Source organism: Tripterygium wilfordii, chromosome 21, assembly GCF_013401445.1.
Source record: "Tripterygium wilfordii isolate XIE 37 chromosome 21, ASM1340144v1, whole genome shotgun sequence".
Lineage (NCBI taxonomy): Eukaryota > Viridiplantae > Streptophyta > Magnoliopsida > Celastrales > Celastraceae > Tripterygium > Tripterygium wilfordii.
In genome coordinates this window covers 14,412,989-14,432,105 of record NC_052252.1, presented here as the reverse complement: position 1 = coordinate 14,432,105, position 19,117 = coordinate 14,412,989, and the positions used below count along the sequence as shown (strand labels likewise).

Sequence of the window (19,117 nt, the reverse complement as noted above, 5' to 3'; positions counted from 1 at the left end):
AGCTTTTCAATCGGGTTATAGTGAAGGGAACTTATTCACCAATTGAGATCAAGAACACACGTAAATCACTAGCATATTTAAAACACTTTCAAATTGGAAATTTTACCAACTTTATTATATATTTGCATCGGGATCCTTCAAACAAAATCACATCGGCCTAATTAATTCTTCTAATCTTTCAGAACATGTAGGATTAAAAATTAGCATTATCCCCAAGTTTTTTCCAGTTACAAACATAGTACGTACAAGTTTCATCAGAAACCTAGAGAATGTTGTGATTGTTATTATAAGCCTTATCAGTTAGTGAGTCGTCCATGAAAGTTCAAATAACTCCGTCAAAAGAAAAACAAATTAAATTAGTAAATCAACCCATTTGCAGAACTATCCATTAACCAACAATAGAAATAAAAAGAAAAAACAGCATACATATAACTAACCGTCCCCTATGAAGACGGAGAGTTATCAACGAGAGGTGATTTGCTTGACGATCAGTTGGGTTAGATATATGTATGCTCAATGTTTGATTCCAATGAGAAATATATTTCTTAACGCTATTGGGTTTCCCATTAACGCTGCAAAATAAAAATTCTGCCCGACCCCATCCCGTGAAAAATGAGTGTAACAAAGAAAGAGAAGAAAAATTAGACTAATCATATTTATTACCATTAAATACTTTTATATTTACTACCATAAAGGGTAATTTTTGAAAGTTTAATGCGTGTATTAAAAAATTGTGAAGTGTATTGAGTAGGTGTGTAGTGAGTCCAACTATCCAACCTCGTGTGCAAATAACACGGTTCCCATTCAAGAGACTCTCAGACTTGGGCTCTCTCAACTGGACTACTCTATGGGATTATTGTGTTTGAGTAATTAAGTAGTAATTAATTAAGAGTGAGTCCATCAATAAGCATGATGAGGATCCTTGAAAAACCAAACCCACCAGTCTGATATAGTAGGCAGCTGGCATGACTAGCTTTATGGAGAAGAAGCAATTGAAGAAGGCTGTGTAACTGGGGATAGGGGGGGCTGGAATTATTCCAGCAATTTCACCCCATCTCCACCATCCAATGCAACAATACATTGATGAGTTCAAGATTGGTCCAAAAATTCACAGCCCTCCACATTTAAACCAAAAGGTGGCGCCAAGTTTGGACTAATCAATGTCCAATCCCTATCTTCAAACTCGCACACTCACTCCTCACTTGCGTCGTTTTGGCATCCCAAAACCCACCTCTCCTCCGCCACTTGTCACCTTCCATTCCTCTTCCTCAATTACCCTTCACGCGTTTCTCTCGCTTTTCACACACCTGGATTTCCTCCACTGGCCTCTCTCCCCCCCCCCCCCCACCAAACCCCCCTCCCTTCTCTTCACTCATTTTAATGTCCATCACGCCCACACACTTGTAATTATGGAGCCTCCTTTTCCACCTCCACCGACCACCACCAACGACACATCCTCCACCGCCACCACCCCAACCCAATCACAACCACACGTTGCTACTCATGATCCAGCCCTCTACTCTAACATTCCTCCTTATTATCCAACTCCTCAGTATCCCTTTTGGATGGTTCAGAATTATAATGGGAGTAATGAACCGGCGGGTCCGATGATCCATGCAGGGAACGGGTTACAAGGAATGTTGTGTTCAACGCAACCATTACTTGTCCCGTTCACGGATCATGATCAAAAAAGGTACACGGATGCTTATATGACTAAGGTGGCCAGGATTAATCGAAAGCTGGCTCGACAGAGAAGCCTTAGCTTGAATAGAAGCGTTTCAAGTAGTGTGCCAAATAATTCAATCCAAGTTCAAACAAGGAGAGATGGTCGTCACGAGGTGCAAAACGGCACCGTTTGTGTCAGTAGAGATCTATACAATTTCTACACCCCAGATAACAAGGTTTTTATTACTCTCAATATATATATATATTTGCTTATTTGGATGTTTTTACTAATGATTTAAAAGTTTGTTTGATATATAATAGAGGCTGAGAGAGTTGTTGAAGAAGGAGCTAAAGAATAGTGATGTTGGGTCTCTTGGAAGGATTGTGCTTCCAAAGGTGAGGGTTTGCTCTACTTCCTCTTATGTTGGTTTTGCCAAAAACAGAAAGGAAGAATTAAAAAGGAGAGACAACCAATCCACATTTTTTTTGATTTGTCATGTTATTGACCACCGCAATTTTGATGTGGAATACCCAATTACAATTCACTTCTTTCTCGAATCTTGCACCAAAATTAAAAAAGGCTAAAGAAATACCTTCTATTTCTAGTGATAGATAGTGACAACCATATTTGTTTTAACCAGAGGGAGGCACAGGAGAATCTCCCAAACCTCACAGATAAGGAAGGAATGCAAATCGTGATGAGAGATGTATATTCCTACAAACATTGGAGCTTCAAGTACAAGTGAGTTCATTTTGTTTCTTTTGATAATCACAAGTGAGTACAAGGTTTATTCAATTTATTTCTTTATTGGGTTTCTTTTATTTAAAAGTATTTAATGTGATTTTGAATAATATTCATATATAAAATCCAAGCCATTGAGAATTAGGCATGTATAATGTTTTTGTACGTCGTAGGTTCTGGTCAAACAACAAGAGCAGAATGTACGTTCTTGAAAATACAGGTAATTAATTAAAGCTCAAAACAATTGAATCTTAAGTTATTTTTGAGTGTCATATTCCTCGTGAATTCACAATTAAAAGCTGGTTTGGCAATGTAAATGCAGTAGATTTTGTTAAACAAAATGGGCTGGAGATTGGAGACTCCCTCACTATCTACGAGGATGAAAGCAAAAACCTCGTGAGCTACTCTTTTCTTATTTGCTATATATGTTACATAATAATAGTAGTAATAATTACATTTTGTTCAAATCCAAAGTTAGAATTTGAACGTTTAAAAAGCTTGTTTTATTCATAATAATTATATATATATTTGTCCTTTCCACGTAAGTAAACGAAAAAGGACAAAGAAACTAATAGACAAAACAGGCAGTGCTTTATTTGACACGAATCAACAAATTGTCGTCAAATGTAACCCCTATAAAAAAACAGCTAGGACAATGCACGTGTATTGGATGAAATTCTCTAGAATGGAATCCAAATTTCACTCCACACATTCCCTTTAAGGGTACGTGTGTTTGAATTGAGCGAAGGAGAGGGAAGTAGATGGAAACTTATTAAGAGAAGAGAAGATAAATGAATAAGAGATATAATATTTTTACCTCTCTCATTTTGGATAGATAAAAAAAAGGGAAAATATTTGTTATTTCTCTTGTTTGAATAATCATTGATCTTATTTATTAATTTATCATTGTTTTTATGTTAAAGTATTTTGGACAATGGTAAAATAGGTTTTTTTTTTGTAAGCTCAATTGGACTTAATGCAGACCCTACAGTAGATCTACTATAGGCTCCCCATTTGCGTCATTTTCCATTCGCTTCAAATAAACCTATTTTGAAAGGAAGTATTTTGACAAAAATTTGATGAGATCTTCTCTCAATTATCTTCAAATCCCTCAATTTTTTTTTTCTAAACTATCCAAAGAAGTGAATTGAAAGTAAACTCAATTTCATTATCTTCCCTTCTCCCAAACTACTTAATCCAAATACACTCTAAATTTGAGAGTAATTTGAAATGAAAGAATAAAAAAAAAACCTTGGCATTGTGATGTTTTGCATGCTCTACGTATATTGCATTATCGTTAGCATATAATGACGCATAGAAAGAGAAATGAATTTTTTCACTAATGCATACCTAACTATTCATGAGTCTTGCCTTTTCAATGTGATTAATATTTCAGTACTTCTCCATCAAGAAAGCAAAAACACAAGTGGATGATGAGTCCTCATGCAATGAAAACAAGGACAACCACCACCACCATCATCTCTATATGTACCAAGCTAACAGAGATCAGGAGGAAGAGGCATCATTAGCAATACTGATAGAACAACTCAAGCATAAAGAACAGCAAGAAGAAGCAAATACCCTCATGAGTCTGTCCATCGACGGTGGTACTGGTTCCTCATCACGTGGAAAAATGAGGGTCGTAGATGATGATCACCATGCCAGCTTTAATGACTACTACTACACAGGAACTCTCGGTGTCCTCCCTGATCCTGCTAATCACTATAATTATAAGATCACGATCGATGATGTTAATGGGAAACAGGAATGGTAGCAGTAACCTCAATCCATGGTCAGCGGGATTTCGATGATATATATATAAGCAAATTCTTATGATGGCTGGAGTTTGGAATTGAATCTCAATGAATTGAAATTGGGATATGCATGGATCATTAGTTAATGTTTTAAGTATCTAAAACCTTTCGTAAATATGGTTAAATTCGTTCATGATTATATCAATTTCTCGGTTGGACATGCACAATGTTTAGTACACATGCTATTAAGAATATAATTCTACCAACGAGAGGTAGCTCGGTTGGCAATTGATTGGGTTAGATATATATGTGCTCAATGTTCTATTCCAATGAGAAACATATTTCTCAGAAAAGAATATAATTATAGGTTGGTTATAAGTAATTTGTATTAGTGTGCGCATTATTGAGTAATGAATTGATCACATGACATGATTATTCTATGGGCCAAAAATCATCGTGGCCTAATTCATCAGTTACACCCAAGCCCAACAACTTATTTTCGAATAACAGGCCCAATCATAAGAAACAAAGATTGAATTGTTGAATTACTTACCTTTCATCAATGGGAATATTACAATATATATGTACAGACGTGAAGATCAATATCTCTACATCTAAGCCTATATCTTAGCCTAAAGTCTTGTTATTCACAATAAGTGGGATTTGACTTTATGTACAATAAGAAAGTAAGTAATGGAGAATATATTCTAATTAATGTAGAGATCATATCCCGTAATATAACGTATGTGTTAAAAAAAAACGTCTAAGAGTAGAGTTATAAGACTAGTCCAGTAACTGGTAATTTTTTTATTATTTTAATTTCTTAATTATAGTCATTGATTGACTAGGAAGGCAAGTAAGCGAAGATACCTTTATATTAGGTTTTCAACAATTCGGCCAAGCTCCAGGACATGGGGTTTCCAAAGATGATGAAAACTGCTCAAGCTTTGTATTCTAGGGTTCTCTGCGATACAATAAAGAGCCAAACCGCTAGAAGTATGGAGCTCTCGGAGCGTTTGCTGTCCAATGTAAAAGAACGCAACGTTGTGTTCTCGCCTCTCTCCATACAGGTGTTGTTGAGCCTTACCGCGGCTGGATCCAACGGCCGCACAAAGGACCAGTTGCTCGGGTTCCTCAATTGCAAATCCAAGGAGCAGCTCAGCTCATTCTCCTCCGATCTAATGTCATCGGTTCTCGTTGACGGAGCCTCCATGGGTGGCCCCCGCTTGAGCTTCACCAACGGCGTTTGGTTTGACAAGTCAGTCGCTCTCAAACCTTCTTTCAAACATGTTATCGATAATTTTTACAGGGCGGCTTTGAAACAAGTTGATTTCCGCACAAAGGTAAAATTGTTCTTAGCTTCTCACAGTTTATCCAGTTTATCAATGCTTCTTTTCTTTTTAAATAAATCTTAAATCTTGAGTACAGGAACTAAATTGGTCATATAAAAAGAGAATTTGATTTGTGTATTTTCAATCTTTGTCACGTAAATGGTATTTAAAAAAATTGAGTAAATGGTAATTATTTATGGTTCTTTGCTACATCTTTGAAACGAAAATGACTTATATGCCCAACATTTTTCGTCCACAACCGGCCTTAACAATATTACGTTATTTAATTACATTGAATTTCGTTATTTCATTGTCTAATTACATTGACTTTTGTTATTATAGTGTCTAATATATTGATTTTCGTTATTATGTTGTCTAATTATATGTTATGCCTGATTATCCCTAAATTTGTTAGGGATACGTAGCTTCTGTCTTAGAAATATCTTTTGACTTTGTGGGGCATGTTTGTCTCCCGTTTGCTTGCTATGTCTTTCATGCTCCGTTTGTTTAGAGGAAAACCAACATCTCTCAAAATATATCTCAAGGAAATTTATAATGGAAAAATAACTAATTTCTAGCGTCTGGACAAAAAATTTGTTAACATTGTCCATTGTTTGTTTATTTGGTGAAAAACACAAATTTGAGGGACAATATTTTTTTTTCCTTGTGATGAAATCATGCGTGTATACATATATTTTATCAATGTGTCAATATATAATAGTATTATTATTTTTGACATATACATATAACACTACCAAATAATAAGAAATATACTTATCAAAAAACCTACTTTGTATTGTTTTTTCGTGATCAATTGAAAAAATTTATTATTCGTGCATCGCCTGAGTCTAAACACTAGTTTCTAATAATAATACTGAGACTTGTCAAAAATTAAAACTAAAAAGCTGTCGTGTCAGTTGCCAAATAAAATTTTAGAAATTGTTGTAAATATCCCTAGGCTTTTAAAGATTGCATACAGAAATGAGAATAAAAGAATTCATGAATTTTGTGCTCTTTAAGTCAGTGAGAGCCTGCACCAATGGATGCATTATTATAGGCTTTATAGCTAGAACAATAGCTACAACATTGTGCAGGAGCCAGGGAGAACCATTGGAAAACAACAGCCGCTCGTTAAAAGCAGACTCGGTATCTCAGTAGATCCAATTTTGGATGGGAATTAAAGGCATTTAATTTGTCTCAATCTTTTATCTGCATATAGATATATATTTAAAAGCAGGCTTTTTGTGTTACTTAATTTGCAATTTTTTTTTTCCTTTGCGCTTGATATGATTTGTTAAATAAAATGCCTCCATTGTGCTTCGTATGTGTAGTGTGAAATTTTCTACATTTGATTAGGACAATCAGTAGTGCAATTTGGGGTAGTGCAATTTGGGCTAGTCTGTGACATTCTTAGTCCTGGAACAATGTATGATGACTGATTTCATACTAGATATGACTAATTTTCATCCCAAATTGAAGAAGAAATTAGAAGCAAATACGTCCAAAATCAGAAGGCATAGAAGATAACGAATCTATATGCTGTCCCTAATCAGGAAGGCATAGAAGATAGCGCTTTCTTTTCCATGCTCAAGCCTTGAGAACAATAGTGTGTATTTTTTAGCTTAACCCTGTGAATTTGTTTTTTGGAAAATTCTCAATTTTGAAGAAGTGATATATATATATATATGCTATTACTAGGTCGCTTTAGTTATTGGTTCATTATTGTTGAGGACTATTATATTTGCTTACGGTTTTTCTTAATTTTGGTGCTGATGAAAGCCTAATGAAGCCAGAGATCAAATTAATTCATGGGCGGAAAAGGAGACCAATGGCCTAATCAAAGAGATTCTTCCTGTTGACTCAGTTGACACCCTAACCAGGTTAATACTTGCAAATGCACTCTATTTTAAAGGGACTTGGGATGAAAAGTTTGACCCATCGACTACTAAAGACTATGATTTTCACCTTCTGAATGGGAGTTCAGTCCATGTTCCCTTCATGACCAGCGACGAAAGACAGTTTGTTAGAGCCTTTGATGGTTTCAAAGTCCTACGACTTCCTTATCGACAAGGCCAGGACAAACGCAACTTCTCTATGTACATCTTTCTTCCTGATGCACGAGATGGACTACCTGCCCTGGTAAAGAAGTTGGGTTCTAAATCTGGATTATTAGATCTTCACCTCCTAGATGAGCTTGTAGAAGTGGGTGATTTTCGGATCCCTAAGTTTAAGGTTTCCTTTCATTTTGAAGCTTCCAAACTTCTCAATGGATTAGGACTCGAGTTGGAAGACGCAGATCTGACAGAAATGGCAGATAGTAAGGGAGAGAAGTTAGAAATTACAGCCATATTTCATAAAGCCTTCATTGACGTTAATGAAGAAGGTACTGAGGCTGCTGCTGTTTCTACTTTATTTGTGGGATCAAGTTGCATGCCTTCTGAAATACAAAGTATAGACTTTGTAGCTGACCATCCATTCTTGTTCATTATCAGAGAAGACGTTACTGGCGCATATCTGTTTGTTGGGCAAATACTTGATCCCCTAAGTGGCTAATCAGTTGTGGCTGAATGGATTGTCTGCTACGGTTTTCAACTTTCTTTCCCAATTTATCTAGTAGTGAAGTAAAATTTTAATTTTCTATTTAGTTAGAATTGGATGCGGTTTGCTATAAGGGTTTTCTTAAATTTTGAACTTAATGTTACTTATCATTAATTCGTAGGTTTTCAGTTTATTGTATACCTTTCAAGTTTGATTACCAGTTTCAATTGCATAATTTGTTCTTGACTTATCCAGGACAACACCCAGGTGCTCATAAAACATCGTGGAGTCTGCAATTTCCGGCAATTAATCATTGTTTTGTGTGGTTTTGATTTGAACTTGAAATCAGAACTCCAATTCAACATTGTCGCAATCAAAGCCTCTTTTTGATTGAGAATTAGTAAGGATTGTAGTATTGTACACATTTAGATGATATCCAGATCACGTGTAAAACCAATTCAAGGAATCCCGTAAGAATGCTGACAATATTCAACACAAACTCGAGCTACCTGTTGGGGACGACCAAGAGTACTGATCAAGTAATCTCTAAAAAAACTTCGACCCAACTAAACCGATACTTGAAAGTTGAAATCATATATAAAATATAAATTACATAATGTATCTAAATGATATGTCAGCTACATTTACATTGTCAGTTGATAATAGAAACTTGTATTTCTTGTATCCCCTTCTCCCTTGGGATTATGCTTTTGTGAACTTCTATGTTTGGTTAGTCATGGGAATAGGAATAGGAATGGGACTGTGAATGTGAATGGGAACAAGAATGTGAATTTCTTGGATTCCGATGTTTGGTTGGTGAAGAAATTGTGACTGAAATGTTGTAATCCAATATTTGGTATGTGGAAATTCATTGAGGAATATGAGTGATATATAATAATTGACAAAATATTATATATTCCTCATGGTTTATTATGCTTTAATGATAACTTTGCATTATTTTTAGTTGGGTATGACTTACTTGGTAAACCAATGGTCTTTTTTTTTTTTTGGAAAACCAGGAAAAGATGTCCTGGAATACCATTTAGAAAGACTTAAACTAATGGTATTTTAAGTTAAAACAATGTATTTATGTAAATGTTCAGTACATCAAGGAATTCTATAAATTGTATATTTCAAGTGTTCTATATGTAAAACAATGTATTTGGCTTGGCTTGGCTCCTATTTGAATGTTGTCCTCGTGACGTATTTCTTCAATATTTAGTTGTGACGAACACTAGCATTCAGTTGTAAAGCACAACTACATTAAGTACTGGAAGTGTCTTTCTATCCATGGGACTTTGTTGTCTTTTTACCATTTCTACTGGAATTCACACAATTCCTAAGTCAACACCGGAATACCAAATTGATGGACTACATGCTATTTTCCTTTTTGTTTTTCTATTTTTAAAACTTTTCTGATTTTTTGTCTACCATTAGATATGAATTGTAGACTCTATGAAATTGTGGAGCATCAAATCCGATCAATATAGTGAACTTATTATAAGTGCATCCACATCATATTATCAAAACATGGGGTTAATAGAGCTTGTGGTCACTGAAATATTGTCCGCATTCCAATTAGGTCACTAGAAATCAAATTGTGCCAATTTAATTACTGAAAGTTTAATTTGTGCAATTTGATCACCAGGACAGAATTTGCCAATTTCGGTCCGTCAATCTGTTGATGTGGCAGATTGACCGTTAATGCAAGTGTTCTATATGGAAAATAATCTTCATTGTCCGTTCAAGATTTTGATTTCCCAATGTTTCATACTAGTTGTGGAAACTCCAGTTGATAATTTGACTTTCTTTTCTCTAAATTCGCTTTTAAATTGGCATTGTGTTTCAAAATCAATTTTGCTGCGTTGCAGGCTTGTTTTGTGTTTGGTTTTAGTTTGTCTTCCTTATTTGACAGTAGTTTATTTGTTTATGAAAGTTGAAATCTCTGATTATGGTTGAATGCGTTTTTGGTTGCTTCGATAATTGATTGATACGGGGAATATGATACCTGTTCTGATGCAAGACTTGTTTGATAGAGACTCTCTAAAATAGAAAACAATTACGTTTTATCCTTATTTTAGGAAATCTGTTAAAATAAATTGATGCTGCTATAAGGAATAATAAATTTATATTAAAAAAAAATGGGTGAAGTTCCTGTTTTCCAAGTAAAATTGAATTCTTAATTATAGTTGACTTGGACTGCAAGTAAGCGAATTACACCTTTATTTTAACTTCTGAACCGTTCGGCCAAGCCCCATGACAGGGTTTCCAAAGATGAAGAAAACTGCTCAAGCTTTGTATTCTAGAGTTCTCCGTGATACAGTAAAGAGCCATACCGCTCGAAGTATGGAGCTCTCAGGGAGTTTGATGTCCAATGTAGAACAAGTTGAACGCAATGTTGTGTTCTCGCCGCTCTCGTTACAGATGTTGTTGAGCCTTACCGCGGCTGGCTCCAACGGCCGCACACAGGATCAGATGCTTCGGTTCCTAAATTCTAAATCCAAGGAGCAGCTTTGCTCTTTCTCCTCCTATCTAATGTCATCGGTTCTCTTTGACGGCGCCTCTATTGGTGGCCCGCACTTGTGTTTCTCCAACGGCGTTTGGGTTGACAAGTCGGTCATTCTCAAGCCTTCTTTCAAACACGTCGTCAACAACTTTTATAAGGCAGATTTGGAACAACTTGATTTCCGCACTGAGGTAAAATTGTTCAACTCTCTACCCTCTCATGATGCCCGGCCCTAGAGGTTATTGCATTGGTTTATCAATGCTTCTTTTCTTTCCTTTTGTCAATCCTTTTGTCAATCGAGTCTCAGGTACAGAGACTAAAAAAGAGAATTTAATTTGTTTATTTTCAATTTATTTTTAAAAAAAATTAGGAGTTAATGGTAATTATTTATGGTTCTCACTATATTCAGCTACATTTAAGAAATATCTTTTGACTTTGTGTGTGCCATGCTGGTCTCCAGTTTTCTTGATATGTGTTTCAGTTTTCTCTGGTTTGTCATAGTCATGCCAGACTCGGTATCTCAGTAAATCCAATTTTGGATGGGAAGTAATGCCATTTGTCTACATTTTCTCTGCATATATTTACCGGAGATATTTTGTATTTAATTTGCACATTTTTTCATTTGCGTTTGATCATATAAGATTTGATAAATGAAATGCCTCCTCTGTGTTTCTTATGAGTAATGTGAAATTTTATACATTTTATTAGGCCAATCAGTAGGGCAATTTGGGTTAGTCTGTGATTCTGAGTCCTGGAACAGTTTATAGCGATTTCATACTAGATATGACCAATTTCCAACCCAAATTCAAGAACAAATTAGAAGCAAATATGTCCATATCAGAAAGCATAGAAGATGATGAATCTATCTGCTATCCCCAATGCGTTGTTTTTTTTTTTTTTTGCTCAAGCCTTGAGAACCATAGTGTGTATTTTAATTTTAGCTTAACCTTGTGAAATTGTTTTATGGGAAATTATCAGTTTTGAAGTGGTCTATGTAACCATGTTATTACTTTGATGGCTTTAATTACTGATTCATTATTGTTGATTGTTGAGGACCTTTATATTTGCTTACGGCATTTTCTTAATTTTGGTGCTGATGAAGCCTGATGAAGTTAGTGATCAAGTCAATTCATGGGCGGAAAAGAAGACCAATGGCCTAATAAAAAAAATTCTTCCTACTGGCATGGTTAACCCTTTAACCAGGCTAGTACTTGCAAATGCACTCTACTTTAAAGGAATGTGGAATAAAAAGTTTGACGCATCAACTACTAAAGACTATGATTTTCACCTTCTGGATGGGGGTTCAGTCCATGTTCCCTCATGACCAGCAGCGAAAGACAGTTTGTTAGAGTCTTTGACGGTTTCAAAGTCCTACGACTTCCTTGTGAACAAGGCCAAGATAAACGTCGCTTCTCTATGTACATCTTTCTTCCTAATGTAAGATATGGACTACCTGCCCTGATAAGGAAGTTGGGTTCTGAATCTGGATTTTTAGATCTCCACCTCCCAAATGAGCGTGTAAAAGTGGATGATTTTCGGATCCCTAAGTTTAAGGTTTCTTATGAGTTTGAAGCTTCCAAAAATCTCAATGAATTAGAACTCTTGTTGAAAGAAGCAGATCTGACAGAAATGGGAGACTGTCCCGGGGAAGAGAAGTTGGGAATTTCAGCGATATTACATAAAGCCATCATTGACGTTAATGAAGAAGGCACTAAGGCCGCTGCAGTTTCTGCTCTTGTAGGGGACGGATGTTGTTTAATGGCTCCTAAAATACAAAGGATAGACTTTGTAGCTGACCATCCATTCTTGTTCGTTATCAGAGAAGACATTACTGGCACATATCTGTTCGTTGGGCAATTACTCAATCCCCGATGTGACTAATCAGTTGTGGCTAAATGGATTGTCTCGTTGCGGTTTTCAACTTTCTTTCCCAGTTTATCTAGTAATGAATGAAATTTTTGATTTAGTACTAAGTTAGAATTAGATGCGGTTTGCTTATAGTTTTTTGTTAAATTGTGAACTCGATGTTACCTGATCATTGATTCGTAGGTTTCCAGTGCAACATATAACCTCTCAAGTTTGATTACCAATTCACTTGATAGGAATAAATTGAGTATTCAGTTGCATAATTTGTTTATGATTTATCCAGAACAACACCCAGTTGCTCATAAAAGATTGTGTATTTTACAATTTCCATCAATTAATCATTGTTTTGTGCGGGCTTTGACTTATTTTGATTGAGAATTAGTAAGGATTGTAGTATTGTACACATTTAGTTGATATCCATATCACGTATAATCAATCCAAGGAACTACAAAACAATAAAACAGTGGTTGGGGTGAATTCATGCACCTCAACTCCAGAGTGATTTGCGATGCGTACAAGCTTGACTCGAGCTACATGTTTTGGACTTCAATCTCTAAAAGGTCTTATTATTAAGGACATGATTGAGAAAAAATTTGGCTCAATTCACTCGAGGTATTGTCTACACTTTGGACCAAGGCTCGTGTGATTTTGTGCTTCTAAAGGCTCTCAAGTGGTAAGGAGATGGTCCATGGTTATAAATCACATGATTTGTCTCTAGACAACAGATGTGGGACAATATTTTTTTAATAAATTTACGTGAAGATCATTTATGAGGAGAAAAAATCCCTTTAAATTCCATATTCATCCACACTAGCAGAGTCTTGTAAAGTTAAAGAGTTTTCCTTCATTGTTCTTCTGTATGTAAGTGTGGGGTTGTGTTTCTGATGGCAAGCTGTTGTGTCAGAAACTTCCTTAATTTACATGTACTCTTGTGTTGTTTGGTGTATTTTAAATATTATAGGAAGTAAAAATATTAATGCAATCAATTAATTATTTTATTATCATATTTAGCTTGTCTATTGTAATTTATCTAATTCAATGGGAAAACTCAAAAGTCTCAAATTGAAAAAATATGGGAGTTAACACCACTTAATAAGCAAGAACAAGTCAATAGATAAATGAGATGCACTTGGATATGGATCCACCCCACAGCCACGGGTGCAATGGAGTGAGCAAATAGGAGAGGTATGGATTTTCTTCTCTCTAAGAAAAAGATTCTCAAAGCAGAGAGCGAGATACCCGTGTCCATTCCACTATATTTCTGATCAAACATGGTATTGTTCTGCTTAGATACCCGTGCCTAGTCCGCTATGTTTATGATAAAAAATGGTACTTTTCGGAAATGCTCAAGGTTATTTGTGGCTCTATTGCCGAACTTGGATTATCTCCTACCAGAGGACTACAATTCATTGAGAAATACCTATCTGATCCTGCTATCAGACACTGAATTGCAAGAGATGTTATGTTACTTTATTTTGTCCTTGACTGTTACTGATCCTTCCACAATCTCTCTTGGCTTTTCCTATTGTTAGTTGCTACTGCATCCAACTGTTACTAATCGTAAGAATATATACCTGAAGGTGGGGATTTACATTCTAAAGTCAATTTTTACATGTGGAGCCCATTAATTCTTTAAATATGGTGTGTCCAAATGAAATAACTGAGATCTCAACGGCGATATCTTTATTAGAGAGATTTGGTTTGAAAAGAATCACAGGAGCGAGACTAAGAAGAAGAGAGTACAAGTATGGTAGGTTTTTAGAGAGCATTAATTACATAAAACCAATTTAAGGTGATGACATATATTCGGCCTTTAATGGGATTCCTCAAAATGCAGAAATTTAGTAGTACAATGTCATTTTAGGAATAATAATTTTATTTTATGAGACTTTTACTGTTTTTGTTTCTCAAATTAATTAATGGTTACATTTTTATTTTTATTTTTATTTTTTAAACTTCACTCTCTGTGTATTTACCATTAATAGGAGTCAATTAGGGGATACTGTATTTAAAATTTAAATTCTAAAATTCTAAAATTATTTTGGGTACCAAAAAAAATCTGTGTTATAAATGAGAATTGGTTTGATGCTTTTAATTTTAAATGCATAATTATTAAGAGAGATAATAAGTGATAAAGAGAATGAATTAACACAATTGATTCCATTCCATTTAAACTCGAATGTTAAGATCAAAATGTTGTTTAGACTAATCCAATAACTCTTAGTTTTTGAAAAAATTTTAATCTCTTAATTATATTTGACTTGAACGGCAAGCAAGCCTAGATACCTTTAAATTAACTTTTCAACAATTCGGCCAAACCCAAGTACAGGGTTTCCATTTTCCAAATATGAAGAAAACTCCTCAAGCTTCGTATTCTAGGGTTTTCTGCGATACAATGAAGAGTCACACCGCTAGAAGTATGGAGATCTCGGAGCGTTTGTTGTCCAATGAGGAAGAACACAACGTAGTGTTCTCGCCGCTCTCAATACAGATGTTGTTGAGCCTTATCGCCGCTGGCTCCAAAGGCAGCACACAGGACCAGTTTCTCGGGTTCCTCAATTCCAAATCCAAGGACGATCTTTGCTCCTTCTCCTCTGATCTCACGTCATCTATTCTCTTCGACGGCACCTCTATTGGCGGCCCCTGCTTGTGCTTCTCCAATGGCGTTTGGATTGACAAGTCGGTCACTCTCAAGCCTTCCGTCAAACATGTTGTTGACAACTTTTACAAGGCAGCTTTGGAACTGGTTGATTTTCGTACAGAGGTAAAATTGTTCTTCGCTTTTACCATCTTATATTAGGGATTAGGGGCATCATGCCCTGAATGGTTATTGCATCGGTTTATCAATACTTTTCTTGATATGTCTTTCAGTTTTTGACACTCTATTTAATTTGCATGCGTCCCAAAAAATTCAATTTTCCCATTAATGGCATTTGTCTACAATTTTTTCTCTACATATATTTACAGTAGATATTTTAATTTGTTACTTAATTTGCTACTTAAACTGCATATTTTTTTTCACTTTGCGCTTGATCGTGATTTGTTAAATGAAATGCCTCCATTGTGATTCGCATGTGTAATGTGAAATTTTCTACATTTTATTAGGCCAATCAGTACTGCCATTTGGACATTCTGAGTCCTGGAACAGTGCATATTGATTTCATACTAGATATAACCAATTTTCAACCCAAATTCACGAACAAATTAGAAGCAAATATGTCCATAACAGAAGGCATAGAAGATAATGAATCTATCTGCTGTCCCTAATGCCTGGTTTCTTTTTCTTGCTCAAGCCTTGAGAACCATAGTTTGTATTTTTTAGCTTAACCCTCGTGAAATTGACATGAAAATTCTCAATTTTGAAGTGATCTATGTTATTTCTTGATGGCTTTAGTTATTGGTTCATTATTGTTGATTGTTGATTGTTGAGGACTATTATATTTGTTTACGGTTTTTTCTTAATTTTGATGCCGATGAAGCCTGATGAAGTTAGATATCAAATTAATTTGTGGGCGGAAAAGGAGACCAAAGGCTTAATCAAAGATATTCTACCTGTTGGCTCAGTTGACTTGCTAACTAGACTAGTACTTGCAAATGCACTCTACTTCAAAGGGGTTTGGAATAAAAAGTTTGATGCATCAAGTACTAAAGACCGTGAATTTCACCTTCTGAATGGGAGTTCAGTTTATGTTCCTTTCATGACCAATAGCAAAAACCAGTTTGTTAAAGTCTTTGATGGTTTCAAAGTCCTACGACTTCCTTATCGACAAGGCCAAGACAAACGCCGCTTCTCTTTGTACATATTTCTTCCTGATGCAAGAGATGGACTACCTGCCTTGGTAAGGAAGCTGGGTTCTGAATATGGATTCTTAGATCTCCACCTCCCAGATGAACTTGTAGAAGTAGGTGACTTTTGGATCCCTAAATTTAAGGTTTCTTTTCAGTTTGAAGCTTCCAAACTTTTAAAGGAATTAGGACTTGTGTTGGAAGGTGCAGACCTGACAGAAATGGCAAACTGTACCGGTGAAGAGAAATTAAAAATTTCAGCCATATATCATAAAGGCTTCATTGAGGTTAATGAAGAAGGCACTAAGGCTGCTGCTGTTTCTTCTTCTGGAGATATGGGATGTTGTTTAATGACTATTGAAATACAACGTATAGACTTTGTAGCTGACCATCCATTCTTGTTCGTTATCAGAGAAGACATTACTGGCGCATATCTCTTCGTTGGGCAATTACTCAATCCCCCAAGTGACTAATCAATTGTGGGTGAATGGATTGTCTATTGAGGTGTTCAAATTTATTTCCCAATTTATCTAGTAGTGAAGTAAAATTTTGATTCAGTATTTGATTAGAATTAGATTTGGTTTTTCTTAAATTTTGGACTCGATGTTATTTATAATTGATTTGTATGTTTTCAGGTTATCGTACAATCTTTTTGATTTTGAGTTTGATTCCAGATCACTCATTAGGAATAAATTAAATATTCAGTTGCATAATTTGTTCTTGATTTACCTAGAAGAGCACCCTGGTGCTCATAAAAGATTGTGAATTCTGCAATTTTCGACAATTAATCATTGTTTTTTTTATTAACGGCAATTAATCATTGTTTTGTGTGACTTTTGATTGAAATCAAAATCAGAACTCCAATTCAACACCGAATTAGTAAGGATGGTATACCGAATTAGTAAGGATGGCATTATTGTGCATATTTACTTGATATCCAGATCACGTGTAATCAATCCAAGGAACCACGTAACAGTGGTCCCAAGTCAATAGTGATTTGCGATGGATTTAGAGATTTCGCAATTAGACTTGCACAAGCGAAATTAACACCAACTGATTGTATGATACGCCGTCGTTTTGCATACTGCATATTGACTATTTGACTTTTTTTTTGAAGATAAAATGAAACAAATAGGAAGAATCAACAAAGCGGGCTAGGCCCAACTATATCAATCAATTGGTACTCAAACCCCATTTGAGGTAAATAAAATGAAAAACTTTAGTCACACCCCACTTTTTACTAAAAACACCCCGTCAACTGAGTTTTACAAGGGATGGTCAACTCAAATTGGAGTGTCTTTAGTAAAAGATGGTGTGTGACTAAAGTTTTCCAAATAAAATAGCCAACATAGGCGGGTTAAGGCCCAAGTCCATGAGGATACAAATGGAATTAAAAGACTGATGTGGCAAATAGAGTCTTTTCATCGACAACTAGGGTTTCCACGGTCGCATTCTCTCTCTGTATATAATCTTCAAACGACCGAATTTCCGTCGTTCTCAGTTCTCGCGTCATATTGAAATCGGGGTTAGGGTTTTCAGCAGCGAACAAAAGAGAGATAATGGGAGTGTACACTTTCGTGTGCCGAAGCTCAGGGGACGAGTGGACGGGGAAGCAGCTCTCCGGGGACCTTGAGGCCTCTGCTTCCTCCACCTACGATCTCCAGAGGAAGCTTGTCCAGACTGCCCTTTCCGTGGACTCCTCCGGCGGCGTCAGCACTTCTTTCTCAATCATCACTCCTTCGTCTGGCGTCTTCCAGGTCTATTATCTCTTCTCGATTCTTTTTTTTCTCCACTTATTACTAGATTTTTCATTGAATACAATATAATCTATAAATTTTCTCAATATTTTTTTTCCATGTAACGATTTGAACTTGGATTGCTCTCTTTGCCTGATCATATCCAATTCGCGGATTTATTTGATGTATTCGCTGTATCGGTAAATAATGACGGATCTGTGTTTTTGTTTTGCTTTCTTTCATGCTGCAATTGCGAGTTCCGATTTACGTTTACCTGTTTGAAGCAAAGGTTGCATTGTGGATAAGATATTGTTTTATATACTATCAGATCTCTTTAACTAAAATTTTGCTATTGTATTTAGTTACGTTTTTGAATGACATTTGACAGCAATTGATTGGAAAAGTATTTCCTGATGAAGCCTTCGCTTTTGGACCATAAACATCAATAATTGACCAGCGAAAGAAAATTGGTGTTAGCGATTGTATTTCAGTATCTCTGTGGAATATCTTTTGTAACTCTCAATGCTGCTAGAAAGCATCTGCGGCTCTTTATCTTTGCTTACCACTTATGAAAAGCATAGGTCTTCAGTTATTTTTGTATGCAATCTGAAGTTTCACTATGTTTCTCAACAGGTGGTTGTCGGTGGTTCTGCTGTTGGTGGTGCAGCAGCTGCAGCAGCAGCTCCAGGAGGTGGCTCAGCTCCTGCTGCTGAAGAGAAGAAGGAAGAGGAGAAGAAGCCTGAGAAGGAGGAGAGCGAGGACGAAGATATGGGATTCTCTCTGTTTGATTAGAGCCCATCTATGTTGCTATGAGTTTGCTATTATTGTCTTGAACTGTTACCTATTTTGTTTTGAGAGGCTACTATTGCTTGAGATTATTACCAGATCTGTCAAATTGAATTGGATCGCTTGAAATGTTTTTGAATCAGAAATTTTCTAACAGTTTGGTTTAATGGTTTTAGGCGATTATATGGACACTATTTTTGCCAGACTCTGTGGACAATGTTCTCCTGCTGAATGGGAATTCTGTTGGTTGTGTTTGGCCTATTTATGCCTATCTACTGTTTTTTTCAATACGGGGAAGAAGAATTCTTCCTAGTTTTATGATCTCCTTAAGGATTTCTGTCAAAAGAAAGCCCTAATATAATGGATTTGATAGGTTTTTTATACTGGAATTTGTTGACAAGAAGATT

At 35.8% G+C, this 19,117-nt stretch overlaps 4 protein-coding genes and 1 pseudogene across 4 annotated transcripts; all 5 read left to right on the top strand.

The window, feature by feature from the left end:
* The first annotated feature begins 1,409 nt into the window (after positions 1-1,409).
* Positions 1,410-4,181, top strand: LOC119987975 (B3 domain-containing transcription factor LEC2). Its single transcript, XM_038832891.1, has 6 exons — positions 1,410-1,901; positions 1,987-2,061; positions 2,307-2,407; positions 2,581-2,627; positions 2,730-2,803; positions 3,804-4,181. Exons 1-6 carry the CDS (start codon positions 1,410-1,412, stop codon positions 4,179-4,181), a joined length of 1,167 nt encoding a protein of 388 aa, XP_038688819.1.
* Positions 4,182-5,014: 833 nt separating this feature from the next.
* On the top strand, positions 5,015-8,095 carry LOC119989516 (serpin-ZX-like). Its single transcript, XM_038835098.1, has 2 exons — positions 5,015-5,504; positions 7,272-8,095. Exons 1-2 carry the CDS (start codon positions 5,073-5,075, stop codon positions 8,043-8,045), a joined length of 1,206 nt encoding a protein of 401 aa, XP_038691026.1. The 5' UTR covers positions 5,015-5,072; the 3' UTR covers positions 8,046-8,095.
* Positions 8,096-10,318: 2,223 nt separating this feature from the next.
* On the top strand, positions 10,319-12,543 carry LOC119990213 (annotated as a pseudogene).
* A 2,177-nt stretch (positions 12,544-14,720) lies between these two features.
* LOC119989425 (serpin-ZX-like) lies at positions 14,721-16,770 on the top strand. The gene is made up of 2 exons (XM_038834933.1): positions 14,721-15,166; positions 15,882-16,770. The coding sequence occupies exons 1-2, from the start codon at positions 14,750-14,752 to the stop codon at positions 16,659-16,661; spliced, it is 1,197 nt and encodes a 398-aa protein (XP_038690861.1). The 5' UTR covers positions 14,721-14,749; the 3' UTR covers positions 16,662-16,770.
* An 872-nt stretch (positions 16,771-17,642) lies between these two features.
* Positions 17,643-18,971, top strand: LOC119988361 (60S acidic ribosomal protein P3-2-like). The gene is made up of 2 exons (XM_038833367.1): positions 17,643-17,945; positions 18,558-18,971. The coding sequence occupies exons 1-2, from the start codon at positions 17,748-17,750 to the stop codon at positions 18,714-18,716; spliced, it is 357 nt and encodes a 118-aa protein (XP_038689295.1). The 5' UTR covers positions 17,643-17,747; the 3' UTR covers positions 18,717-18,971.
* Positions 18,972-19,117: the final 146 nt, after the last annotated feature.

Coding starts and splice junctions, on each gene's coding strand:
- LOC119989516 (XM_038835098.1), top strand. CDS start 5,073: ATGGGGTTTCCAAAGATGATGAAAACTGCTCAAGCTTTGTATTCTAGG. Junction 5,505..7,271: donor AAGTTGATTTCCGCACAAAG/GTAAAATTGTTC, acceptor TGCTGATGAAAG/CCTAATGAAGCCAGAGATCA.
- LOC119988361 (XM_038833367.1), top strand. CDS start 17,748: ATGGGAGTGTACACTTTCGTGTGCCGAAGCTCAGGGGACGAGTGGACG. Junction 17,946..18,557: donor CTTCGTCTGGCGTCTTCCAG/GTCTATTATCTC, acceptor GTTTCTCAACAG/GTGGTTGTCGGTGGTTCTGC.
- LOC119989425 (XM_038834933.1), top strand. CDS start 14,750: ATGAAGAAAACTCCTCAAGCTTCGTATTCTAGGGTTTTCTGCGATACA. Junction 15,167..15,881: donor TGGTTGATTTTCGTACAGAG/GTAAAATTGTTC, acceptor ATGCCGATGAAG/CCTGATGAAGTTAGATATCA.
- LOC119987975 (XM_038832891.1), top strand. CDS start 1,410: ATGGAGCCTCCTTTTCCACCTCCACCGACCACCACCAACGACACATCC. Junction 2,408..2,580: donor CATTGGAGCTTCAAGTACAA/GTGAGTTCATTT, acceptor TGTACGTCGTAG/GTTCTGGTCAAACAACAAGA. Junction 2,804..3,803: donor AGGATGAAAGCAAAAACCTC/GTGAGCTACTCT, acceptor TTAATATTTCAG/TACTTCTCCATCAAGAAAGC.